The sequence below is a fragment of the Zosterops lateralis genome, assembly GCF_965231275.1.
Source record: "Zosterops lateralis genome assembly, chromosome: 29".
Classification (NCBI taxonomy): Eukaryota; Metazoa; Chordata; class Aves; order Passeriformes; family Zosteropidae; genus Zosterops; species Zosterops lateralis.
In genome coordinates, this window is record NC_139789.1 from 4,164,740 (window position 1) to 4,177,721 (window position 12,982).

At 47.9% G+C, this 12,982-nt stretch overlaps 1 protein-coding gene across 2 annotated transcripts in view; it reads right to left on the bottom strand.

Moving 5' to 3' along the window:
• The window catches only part of GATAD2A (GATA zinc finger domain containing 2A), a 58,322-nt gene that overhangs the window by 11,731 nt on the left and 33,609 nt on the right, over positions 1-12,982 (bottom strand). The window contains exons 5-8 of one of the 2 annotated variants that reach the window (XM_083879852.1): positions 11,671-11,799; positions 2,946-3,077; positions 1,756-1,923; positions 190-590 (exon numbers count right to left, since the gene is read on the bottom strand). In XM_083879852.1, coding sequence (XP_083735978.1) covers positions 190-590; positions 1,756-1,923; positions 2,946-3,077; positions 11,671-11,799 — 830 coding nt within the window. The remainder of the gene's footprint in view (positions 1-189; positions 591-1,755; positions 1,924-2,945; positions 3,078-11,670; positions 11,800-12,982) is intronic. The other variant, XM_083879853.1, reaches the window with a different exon arrangement.

A 12,982-nucleotide genomic window follows, 5' to 3' on the forward strand; every position in this document is an offset into this window, starting at 1 on the left:
CCCCAGTCAGGTTTAAACAACCCCAGTCAGGTTTAAATCCTGCATTTCTTTGAGGTTTCAATGATTCCAGTCAGGTTTAAACCCTCCCAGCCAGGTTTAAACCATCCCAGTCAGGTTTAAACCACCCCAGCCAGATTTAAACTCTCCCAGCCAGGTTTAAACCCCAGATTTACCATTCCCTGGTCTCACCTTGAGTCTCGAGCAGGTTCTGCACCACCTCCTCCAGCCCCACCAGGTAAATGAACTCGTTGTTGGCGGCGCTGGGCAGGAAGTTCATCTCCGGGGCGGGCGGTTTGGGCGGGGGGATCTCCAGCAGAGTCTTCTCCAGCTGCTTCCTCAGCGCCAGCTTGGCCGCGGCCTGCCGGCTGCCAGGGGCTTCTCCAGAGCCACCCAGGGCCGAGCCGCCCGAGGGGACACTGCCAGCCTGGCCCGAGGACACCGCCGAGCCCTTCAGGGACGTGGGGGACGCCTGTGGGGAGAGGAATGGGGTCAGAGGAGTCCCCAGTGCCACCCAGGGATGTGCCACCCGAGGGGACACTGCCAGCCTGGCCCGAGGACACCGCCGAGCCCTTCAGGGACGTGGGGGATGCCTGGAGAGAGACAGGGATGGATGGGATCAGGGGAGTCCCCAGTGCCACCCGAGGGGACACTGCCAGCCTGGCCCGAGGGCATTGCTGAGCCCTTCAGGGACGTGGGGGACGCCTGGAGAGAGACAGGGATGGATTCCATGAGAGATTCAATAGAACGGGATCAGGGGGTTCCATATGGGATCAGTGGGAGTCAGGGAACTCCCTGGTGTCACCCTGAGCCCTTCAGGGACGTGGGGGACGCCTGTGGGGAGAGGAATGGGGTCAGAGGAGTCCCCAGTGCCACCCGAGGGGACACTGCCAGCCTGGCCTGAGGACACTGCCGAGCCCTTCAGGGATGTGGGGGATGCCTGGAGAAACACAGGGATGGATGGGGTCAGAGGAGTCCCCAGTGCCACCCGAGGGGACACTGCCAGCCTGGCCTGAGGACACCGCTGAGCCCTTCAGGGATGTGGGGGATGCCCAGAGAGATGGGAATGGGATCCATGTGGGATCTCTGGGAGTCAGGGAACTCCTCAGTGCCACCCAGGATATGGCACCAGTGGGGATGGCACCAGCCTGGCCCGAGAGCACCGATGAGCCCTTCAGGGACTCAGAATGACCAGGAATTCCCATCTGTGGGATGTTGACACTGGGAATTCCCACCCCTCCCACCCCATTCCCAATGGGAAAATCCCAAAAAATCCCAGGAAACCCCAGGAATCCCCTCCTACCTGCGGGATGTTGACCAGCAGGCTGGTATTGGGGATTCTCATCCTTCCCACTCCATTCCCAATGGGAAAACCCCAGAAAACCCCAGGAAACCCCAGAAAACCCAAGAAAACCCCAGGAAACCCCAGAAAACACCAGGAATTGTCTCTCATCTGTGAGATGTTGGCAAGCAAGCCAACGTTGGGCTGGCATTGGGCATTCCCACCCCATTCCCAATGGGAAAAACCCCCAGAAAACCCTGGGAATTCTCAGGAATTCCCGTCCCACCTGCAGAATGTTGACATTGGGACATTCCCACCCCATTCCCAATGGGAAAACCCCATAAACCCCCAGGAATGTGTCCCACCTGCGGGATGTTGACATTGGGACATTCCCACCCCATTCCCAATGGAAAAAACACCAGAAAATCCCAGAAAACCCCAGAAAATCCCAGAAAATCTTGTGAGTGGTGTCCCACCTGCGGGATGTTGACGAGCAGGCTGGCGTTGGGCACGTTGGCCACGCGGATCAGGCCCTGCTGGATGATCCTCTGGCCCTGGATCTGCACCGAGGGCACGGAGGCGCGCGGGGCCAGCAGCAGGGGAGGGGGGCCCGTGCTCGAGTGCTGCCGGATCGTGTGGATTTGCTGCGGGAAAACGTGGGAAAAGGGATTGGGAATCCATGGAAAAGGGATTGGGAAGCCATGGAAAAGGGGATTGGGAATCCATGGAAAAGGGATTGGGAGTCCATGGAAAAGGGATTGGGAGTCCATGGAAAAGGGATTGGGAATCCATGGAAAAGGGATTGGGAGTCCATGGAAAAGGGATTGGGAATCCATGGAAAAGGGATTGGGAGTCCATGGAAAAGGGATTGGGAATCCATGGAAAAGGGGATTGGGAGTCCATGGAAAAATGGGAATCGACAAAGCACAAAGTCAAAGAAACCCAGGAATGTTTTTCCCTTTTCAAAATCACAGACATAAGACCCAGAGGCCACCACATTCCAGCCCTGAATTCCCAAATTTTTGAATGGATTTGGTGGGAATCCATGGAAAAGGAGGGTGGGAGTCTATGGAAAAGCTGACTGGGAATCCATGGAAAAGGAGGAATCAACAAGGCAGGATGAAAAACAAACCCAGGAATGTTTTTCCCTTTCCCTCCAAAACCACGGGACAAGAAATGCTCTGAGCATTCCCAACTTTCTGACTGGATTTGCTGGGAATCCATGGAAAAGGGGATTGGGAATCCATGGAAAAGTTGGAATCAAAAAAGCACAAAGTCAAAGAACCCCAGGGATGTTTTCCCCTTTCCCTCCAAAACAATGGGACAAGAGGTGCTTGGAACATTCCAGCCCCAAATTCCCAAATTCCTGACTGGATTTGCTGGGAAAACATGGAAAAGGAGGTTTGGAATCCATGGAAAAGTGGGAATCAACAAGGCACAAAGGAAATTAATGGGATACAAAGGCTAATTCCAGGAAAAAAAACATGGAAAAAAGCAGGAATTTCCTCCCATTACCTCAAAAAAACCCAAAAAAACACCAAAAAATCCCCAAAATTTCATTTTTTTCGGGAGCCACACAAAAAAACCCTTGAATTTTAGAATCAAATAAAGGTAGAAATCCATTTTTTTAATGGAATGGGAATAAAAAAAAGTGGAAAAAACTCACCTGGGCCCCTCTGACCAAGGGGGGCATCACAATCTGGGGGCTCTGCTGAGATCCCAGTTTGGATGAGGCTGTTTGGCCTCCCCTGAGCAGAGGAGGAGGAATTCCAGAGCCTGGAATGCGGCTGGAGGAGGGCTGGAAAACAGGGAAAAACACTCAGCTGGGGGTTTGGGGATGGGGGAGTGATGGGATGGTGGAAAAATGGGGAAAATGTGGTGGAAATGGTGGAAAAATGGGGATAAAAGTGCTGGGAATAGGGGGAAATGGGGATAAAGGGGATGGGAATGGGAGAAAATGGGGAAAAATGAGATGAGGAGAAGGGAAAAATGGGAATAAAGGGAGTGGGATGGGGGAAAAAGGGGGGAAATGGGGATAAAAGTGGTGGGAATGGGAGAAAAATGGGGAAAAGAGGGTGGGATGGGAGAAAAATGGGAATAAAAGCAGTGGGAGTGGTGGGGATGGGGGAAAATGAGGATAAAGGGGGTGGGATGGGAGAAAAATGGGGAAAATGAGGTGGGAATGAGAGAAAAATGGGGAAAAGGGGTTGGGAATGGGAGAAAAATGGGAATAAAAGTGGTGGGAATGGGGGAAAAAGGGAAAATGGGGATAAAGGTGATGGGAGTGGAAGAAAAATGGGAAAAAAGGGGGTGGGATGGGGGGAAAATGGGAATAAACGGTTTAGAGTGACGGAAAATGGAGAAAAATGTGGTGGGAATGGGATAAAAATGGGAATAAAGGGGTTGGGAATAGTGGGAGTGGGGGAAATTGGGAGAAGTGTGTTGGGAATGAGAAAAATGGGGGAAAAGGGGTTGGGAATGGGAGAAAATGGGAATAAAAGTGGTGGGAGTGGTGGGGATGGGGAAAATGGGGATAAAGGGGGTGGAATGGGGGGAAAATGGGAAAAATGGGGATAAAAGTGGTGGGAATGGGAGAAAAATGGGAAAAGGGGATGGGAGAAAAATGGGAATAAAAGCAGTGGGAGTGGTGGGGATGGGGGAAAATGAGGATAAAGGGGGTGGGATGGGAGAAAAATGGGGATAAAGGTGGTGGGAATGAGAGAAAAATGGGGAAAATGAGGTGGGAATGAGAGAAAAATGGGGGAAAAGGGGTTGGGAATGGGAGAAAAATGGGAATAAAGGGGGTGGGAGTGGTGGGGATGGGGGAAAATGGGAATAAAGGTGATGGGAGTGGCAGAAAATGGGGAAAAATGAGATGAGGATGGGGAAAATGGGAATAAAAGTGGTAGGAGTGGTGGGGATGGGGGAAAATGGGGAATAAAGGTGATGGAAGTGGCAGAAAATGGGGAAAAATAAGGTGAGGATGGAGGAAAAATGGGGAAAATGTGGGAATTGAAGAAAAATGGGAAAAGGGGGTTGGGAATGGGAGAAAAATGGGATAAAGGGGGTGGGAATGGTGGGGATGGGGGAAAATGGGGAAAAATGTGGTGGGAATGGAGGAGGGAAGAAAAACTTCTAGAAAAATCATGGAAGAGGGAAAGGAAGGAAGGGAAAAATGGGGGAAAAAAGTGTTGGGAAACCTGGAAATGGGAGAAAAATCGTTGGGAATTGTGAGAATGGGGAATGGAAGTGTTGGGATTCGTGGAGGGAAAGAAAAAGCAGGAAAAAAAAGAAAGAGGGAAGAAAAATTTCCAGAAAAATCATGGAAGAGGGAAAGGAAGGCAGGAAAAATGGGGAAAAAATGGGGGAAAATGGGAAAAAATGGAAAAAAAATGGGGGGAAAATGGGAAAAAATGGGGAAAATGGGAAAAAAAGGAGAAGAAATGGGGAAAATGGGGAAAAAAAGTGTCGGGAAACCTGGAAATGGGAGAAAAAAATGTTGGGAATTGTGAGAATGGGGAATGGAAGTGTTGAGGTTCGGGGAGGGAAAGAAAAAGCAGGAAAAAAAAGGAAGAGGGAAGAAAAAATTCCAGAAAAATCATGGAAGAGGGAAAGGAAGGCAGGAAAAATGGGGAAAAAATGGGGGAAAATGGGAAAAAATGGGGGGGAAATGGGAAAAAATGGGGAAAATGGGAAAAAAAGGAGAAGAAATGGGGAAAAAATGGGGAAAAAAAGTGTTTGGAATGAGGAATGGAAATGTTGGGAATTGTGGAGGGAAAAGAAAAGCAGAAAATAAAAGGAAAAGGGAAGAAAAATCTTGGGAAAAATCCTGGAAAAGGGAAAGGAAAATGAGGTGAAAAAAAAAGGGAAAAGGGAAGAAAAAATTCTGGAAAAATCCTGGAGAAGAGGGAGAGGAATGAGGAGAAAAGAGTTTGGAAAAGCTGCTGCCAGGGCTGGATATTCCCAAAATTCCAAAATTTCTCTGCATCCCAATCCTGGAATTTTATCCTTTTCCTCCTTCCCAACCTCTGGAATTTCCAGATTTGGGATTTTGGGAATTTTGATCCCATTCCCTCAACTCCTCCCTCTGGAATTCCTGTTTAATTCATTCCAAAATTCCAAATTTTCTACATATTCCAAAGATTTCTCTGCATCCCAATCCTGGAATTTTCCCTTTTCCTCCTTCTCAACTTCTGGAATTTCCGATTTTTCCCTCGGAATTTGGGATTTTGGGAATTCTGATCAGAATCCCTCTGGAATTCCTGTTTAATTCACCCCAAAATTCCAGAGGAATTATTGGGATAAATCAGATTTTTTGGGATAAACTCTGAGAGTCCCTGAAGGTTTTTTTTTTCCCAAGTTCCAGGAAAGTTCCATGGATTTCTCCCGAGTTTTTCCTGGCATTTCCCAGAATTTTTCCAGGGATTTTTCTTGGAATTTTTCCAGGAATTTCCCAGAATTTTTCCGGGATTTTTCCAGGGATTTTTCCAGGATTTTTTCCCAGAACTTTCCCTGACATTTCCCATATTTTTCCCAGGATTTTTTTCCAGGGATTTCCCTGAATTTTCCCCAGATTTTTCCTGGAATTTTTCCTGGCATTTCCCAGATTTTTCTCACTAATTTTTTCCAGGGATTTTTCCAGGTATTTTCCCCTGAATTTTTCCAGAAAATTTTCCTGGAATTTCTCAGATTTTTCCAGGGATTTTTCTTGGGATTTTTCCTGGAATTTTTCCAGTGATTTCCCAGAATTTTTCCTAGAAATTTTTCTGGATTTTTCCAGGATTTTCCTGGGATTTTCCCTGACATTTCCCATATTTTCCCAGAGATTTTTCCAGGATTTTTTCCTGGGATTTTTCCCTGACATTTCCCCGGGACTTTTCCAGGATTTTTCCCCAGAACTTTCCCTGACATTTCCTCTTTTCTTCCAGGATTCTTTCCTGGAATTTCTCATATTTTTCCAGGATTTTTTCCCTGCCATTTCCCCTATTTTCCCAGGGCACTTTCCCTAAATTTTTCCAGGGATTTCCCTGAATTTTCCCTGAATTTTTCTCAGAAATTTTTCCTAACATTTCCCCTATTTTCCCAGGGAATTTTCCCTAAATTTTTCCAGAACTTTCCCGGACATTTCCCCTATTTTCCCAGGGATTTTTCCCTGAATTTTTCCTGGGATTTTTCCCTGACATTTCCCCTATTTTCCTAGGGATTTTTCCCTGAATTTTTCCCAAATTTTTCAAAAAAATTTCCCTGACATTTCCCATATTTGTCCAGGAATTTTTCCTGAATTTTCCCAGATTTTTCCAGGATTTTTTCCTGAATTTTTCCAGGATTTTTTCCCTGCCATTTCCCATCTTTTTCCAGGATTTTTTCCCATCTTTTCCCCCTCTCCCCACTGACCTGGAGAGGAGGTTTCCCTGCAGGAACAGCCTGAGGGCCCCGGACCAAGGGCGGGGGAGTGGCCGCGGCACCTCCGGGGGGGCCCGAGGAGAGCTGGAAGAGAGGCCGGGAACAGGAGAGAGAGAGAGAAGGGGAAAATGGGAATAGAGCCCAGGGAAAATGGGGATAGAGCCCAGGGAATGGGGCTGGAAGAGAGGCCGGGAACAGGAGAGAGAGAGAGGGGGAAATGGGAATAGAGCCCAGGGAAAATATCTGGGAATAGAGCTGGGAATGGGGCTGGAAGAGAGGCCGGAAGTAGGAGAGAGAGAGAGAGAAGGGGGAAAATGGGGATAGAGCCCAGGGAAAATATCTGGGAATAGAACAGGAAAGGGGCTGGAAGAGAGGCCGGGAACAGGAGAGAGAGAGAGAGGGGGAAAATGGGAATAGAGCCCAGGGAATGGGGATAGAGCCCAGGGAAAATGGAAATAGAACAGGAAACGGGGCTGGAAGAGAGGCTGGGAATAGGAGAGAGAGAAAGGGGGAAAATGGGGATAGAGCAGGAAATCTGGGACTAGAGCAGGAATGGGGCTGGAAGAGAGGCCGGGAATAGGGGAGAGAGAGAGAGGGGGAAAAATGGGAATAGAGCCCAGGGAAAATGGGGATAGAGCCCAGGGAAAATGGGGATAGAGCCCAGGGAAAATGGGGATAGAGCCGGGAATGGGGCTGTAAGAGAGGCCGGGAACAGGAGAGAGAGAAAAGGGATGGGGAAAATGGGGATAGAGCTGGGAAATATCTGGGAATAGAGATGGGAAATGGGACTGGAAGAGAGGCCGGGAACAGGAGAGAGAGAGAGAGGGGGAAAATGGGAATAGAGCCCAGGGAAAATGGGAATAGAGCCCAGGGAAAATATCTGGGAATAGAACAGGAAACGGGGCTGGAAGAGAGGCCGGGAACAGGAGAGAGAGAGAAGGGGGAAAATGGGAATAGAGCCCAGGGAATGGGGATAGAGCCCAGGGAAAATGGGGATAGAGCCCGGGGAATGGGGCTGGAAGAGAGGCCGTGAGTAGGAGAGAGAGAAGGGGTGGGAAATGGGGATAGAGATGGGAAATCTGGGAATAGAGCCCAGGGAAAATGGAAATAGAACAGGAAATGGGGCTGGAAGAGAGGCCGGGAATAGGAGAGAGAGAAGGGGGGAAAATGGGAATAGAGCCTGGGGAAAATGGGGATAGAGCCCAGGGAAATCTGGGACTAGAGCAGGAATGGGGCTGGAAGAGAGGCCGGGAATAGGAGAGAGAGAAGGGGGGAAAATGGGAATAGAGCCCACGGAAATATCTGGGAATAGAGCAGGAATGGGGCTGGATGAGAGGCCGGGAATAGGGGAGAGAGAAGGGGGAAATCTGGGAATAGAGCCCAGGGAAAATGGGAATAGAGCTGGGAATGGGGCTGGAAGAGAGGCCGGGAGTAGGAGAGAGAGAGAGAAGGGGGAAAATGGGAATAGAGCCCAGGGAAAATGGGAATAGAGCCCAGGGAAAATGGGGATAGAGCTGGGAAATACGGGAATAGAGCTGGGAATGGGGCTGGAAGAGAGGCCAGGAGTAGGGAGAGAGAGAAGGGGGGAAATCTGGGAATAGAGCTGGGAAAGGGGCTGGAAAAGTGGGAATAGGGCAGGGACTGGGGTTGGAAAAGTGGGAATAGAGCTGGGAAATCCGGAAATAGAGCCCAGGGACAGGGAGAATAGAGCTGGGAAATCTGGGAATAGAGCAGGGAAAATGGGAATAGAGCTGGAATGCGACTGCAGTAGAGCCCAAAGGAACAGGGGAGAGAAACAGGATGGAAAAGGGAAATAGAGCTCGGAAAAGGCTGGAAAAGGGGACTAGAGCTGGGAAATCTGGGAACAGAGCCCAGGGAAATCTGGGAATAGAGCCCAGGGAATGGGGCTGGAAGAGAGGCCGGGAGTAGGAGAGAGAGAAGGGGTGGGAAATGGGGATAGAGCTGGGAAATATCTGGGAGTAGAGCAGGGAAATCTGGGAATAGAGCCCAAAGGAAGAGGGGGAGAAAAGGCTGGAAAAGGGGGAAGAGAGCCCAGGGAACAGGGGGAGAGAAACAGGATGGAAAATGGGAATAGAGCTGGGAAATCTGGGAATAGAGCCCAGGGAAATCTGGGAATAGAGCTGGGAATGGGGCTGGATGAGAGGCCGGGAATAGGGAGAGAGAGAAGGGATGGGAAATGGGAATAGAGATGGGAAATACAGGAATAGAGCGCAGGAAAGGGGCTGAAAGAGAGGCCGGGAATAGGGGAGAATGGGAATAGAGGTGGGAAATATCTGGGAATAGAGCCCAGGGAAATCTGGGAAAAAAAGCCCAGGGAAATGGGGCTGGAAGAGAGGCCGAGGAGTAGGGGAGAGAAAAGGGGAAATGGGAATAGAGGTGGGAAAGGGGTGGAAAAGTGGGAATAGGGCAGGGAATGGGGCTCGAAAACTGGGAATAGAGCTGGGAAATCTGGGAATGGGGCTGGAAAAGGAAAAGAGCCCAAAGGAACAGGGGGAGAAAAGGCTGGAAATGGGAATAGAGCCCAGGGAAATCTGGGAATAGAGCTGGGAAATCCAGGAATCCAGGGAAATCCAACAGGGAAAGGAAAAGAGCCCAAAGGAACAGAGGGGGAAAAAGGCTGGAAAATGGGAATAGAGCAGGGAAATCCAGGAGTTGAGCAGGGAAAGGGGGAACATCTGGGAATAGAGCAGAGAAAGGGGCTGGAAAAGGAAAAAAGTCCAGAAGGAACAGAGGGAAAAAGGCTGGAAAAGGGGAATAGAGCAGGAAAAAGGGGGAAAATCCAAGAACAGAGTAGGAATTGGGCTGGAAAAGTGGGACTAGAGCAGGAATGGGGCTGGAAAATCCAGGAAAAGCCAAAGGGAAATCCTTGGGATGGGATCCTGCTCCACCCAGGCTGGGCAGGGAAGGGGGTGGGAAATAGAGGGAGAAAATTTGGGGGATTGACAGGAAAATTCTTGGGAATTTGAGGGAAAATTCTTGGGAATTCACAGGAAAATCCTTGGGAATTTGGGACCTCAGCATTCCCAAAATTCCAGCAGAAAAAAAAATGTGGGGGAAAATCTTTGGGATGTGAAGAAATTCAGGAGAAATTCCCAGCTGGGAATTTGTGGGAAAATTCTTGGGAATTTTGGGAATGAACAGGAAAATCCTCGAGAATTTGTGAGAAAATTTTGGGGAATTTGGGAATTAAGAGAGAAAATCCTCGGGAATTTGTGGGAATTTTTTTTTGGAATTTGGGAATTAAAAGGAAAATCTTTGGGATGTTCAGAAATTTGGGAGAAATTTCCCTGGAATTCCTGGAATTTCTGCAATTCCCTTCCCAGCAGAATTCAGGGATGGTTTGGGTTTAATCCTGGAGCTCTGAGAATTCCAGGGAAATCCTGGGAAAATCCCAGGAAAGGGGAAGAGCAAAGAGTGTTAAAAATCCTGGGGAAAGGGAATAAAAAATCCTGGAAAAAAGGGACACACCAGGGAGTTAAAAATCCCAGGAAAAGCTTTGGAATTTTTGGGAAAAACTGGAATTTTGTGGGGAAAAAAAGTGGGAATTTCCTGGGAAAAGTGAAAAAAAAACTCAGGGAATTTCCTGGGAAAAAAAATTGGGAATTTCTTGGGAAAAGGAAAAAGAATTGGGAATTTCCTGGGAAAAAATTTGGGAATTTCCTGGGGAAAAAAATTTGGGAATTTCCAGGAAAAAAGTGGGAATTTCCTTGGAAAATTGGGAGTTTTCTGGGAGTTTTTTTTTTAATGAAAAAAAAAAAATAATATTGGGAATTTCCAGGAAAATTGGGAATTTCTGGGAAAAGCTTTGGAATTTCCAGGCAAAGTGGGAATTTCCTGGGGGAAAAAAAGGGGAATTTCCAGGAAAAGTGCAGGAATTTCCTGGGAAAGTGGGAATTTCCTGAGAAAAGTGAAAAAAAAAAAAAAAAAAAAAAAAAAAAAAGGAATTTCTGGGAAAAAGCTTTGGAATCTCCAGGAAAGTTGGGAATTTCCAGGAAAAGTGTTGGAATTTCCTTGGAAAATCACAGGAATTTCCTGGGAAAAAAAAAATTGGAAATTTCCAGGGAAAAGTGGGAATGTCTTTGGAAAAGTAGGACTTTAATTAGAAAAGTGGGAATTTCCTGGGAAAAAAAAGGGAATTTCCAGAAAAAGCTTTGGAATCTCCAGGAAAATTGGGAATTTCCAGGAAAAGTGAAAATTTCCTGGGAAAAAAATGAGAATTTCCTGGGCAAAGTGAAAAAAAATTGGGAATTTCCAGGAAAAATGGGAATTTCCTGAGGAAAGGGAAAAAATTTGGGAATTTCCTGGGAAAAAAGTGAAAATAAAACTGGGAATTTCTAGGAAAAGCGCAGAAATTTCCTGGGAAAAGTAAAAAAAAATATGGGAATTTCCTGAGAAAAAAAGTGGGAATTTCCTGGGAAAAGCAGAAATTTCCTTGGGGAAAAAAATTGGGTATTTCCAGGAAAAGTGGGAATTTCCTGGGGGAAAATAAAGGGAATTTCCAGGAAAAGCGCAGGAATTTCCTGGGAAAAAAAGTGGGAATTTCCTGGGGAAAAAAATTTGGGAATTTCCAGGAAAAGCAGGAGTTTCCTTGGGGAAAAAAAGTTGGGGACTTCCAGGAAAAGCAGGAATTTCCTGGGAAAAGCAGGAATTTCCTGGAAAAGTGGGAATGTCTTTGGAAAAGTGTGAATTCCCTTGGGGAAAAAAAGTGGGAATTTCCCAGGAAAAGTCAGAATTTCCTAGAAAAGCGGGAATTTCCTGGGAAAAGTGAAAGAAAATTGGGAATTTCCAGAAAAAAAATGGGAATTTCCTGGGCAAAGTGTGAATTTCTGGAGAAATTTCCTGGGGGAAAAAAATGGTAATTTCTAGAAAAAGCTTTGGAATGTCCAGGAAAATTGGGAATTTCCTTGGAAAAGTGGGAATTTCCCTGGAAAATTGTGAATTTGCAGGAAAAGTGGCGCCATCCCCACCTTGGCCGCCGGCGTCTCCTTCTGGCTCTGGCTCTGCCGCAGCTTCTTGAGCAGCACCAGCTTGGCCTCCTCCAGCCTGAGCTCCTCCTGCAGCTGCTTGATCAGCCGCTCCCTCTGCTCGGGGCTCCTCTGGAATGGGAAAAAATACACAGAATTAACCAAAACCAGGGAAAAATGGGATTGATCAGCCGCTCCCTCTGCTCGGGGCTCCTCTGGAATGGGAAAAAACAGGGAAAAACGGGATTGATCAGCCGCTCCCTCTGCTCGGGGCTCCTCTGGAATTAACCAAAAACAGGGAAAAATAATGGGAAAATGGGAAAAATGGGATTGATCAGCCTCTCCCTCTGCTCGGGGCTCCTCTGGAATGGGAAAAAACAGGGAAAAATGGGATTGATCAGCCTCTCCCTCTGCTCGGGGCTCCTCTGGAATGGGAAAAAACAGGGAAAAATGGGATTGATCAGCCTCTCCCTCTGCTCGGGGCTCCTCTGGAATTAACCAAAACCAGGGAAAAATGGGATTGATCAGCCTCTCCCTCTGCTCGGGGCTCCTCTGGAATGGGCAAAAAACACAGAAAATACAGAAAATACAGAAAAATGGGATTGATCAGCCTCTCCCTCTGCTTGGGGCTCCTCTGGGATGGGAAAAAACAGGGAAAAATAATGGGAAAATGGGAAAAATGGGATTGATCAGCCTCTCCCTCTGCTCTGGACTCCTCTGGAGACAGAAAATACAGAATTAACCAAAAACAGGGAAAAATGGGATTGATCAGCCTCTCCCTCTGCTTGGGGCTCCTCTGGGGACACAGAAACATGGGAAAATGATGGGAAAAATATGGAAAAATGGGATTGATCAGCCTCTCCCTCTGCTCTGGACTCCTCTGGAGACAGAAAATACAGAATTAACCAAAAACAGGGAAAAATGGGATTGATCAGCCTCTCCCTCTGCTCGGGGCTCCGCCGGGAATCCCAAAAAAACAGTGAAAAGGGAAAAAAGAGAAGCAGGGTGAGAATTCCCAGGAAATTCTTCCCATTTTTCCCCCTGCCCCGAGTTCCATGCTGTGCTCACCAGCAGTGCCTTGGCCCCGGGCTCAGGCAGGGGATTTCGATTTGGGACAATCCCAAGTTTATTCCCATTTTTCCCCACCCCAATCCCGTTCTGAGCTCACCAGCAGTGCCTAAGCTCCGGGCTTGGGGATGGGGATTTGGGACAATCCCAAATTATTTTTCCCTGACCCAGTCCCATAATTTCCCCACCCCAATCCTGGGTTAATTCCCATTATTTCCCACCCCAATCCCCTGTTTCCCATTCTGAG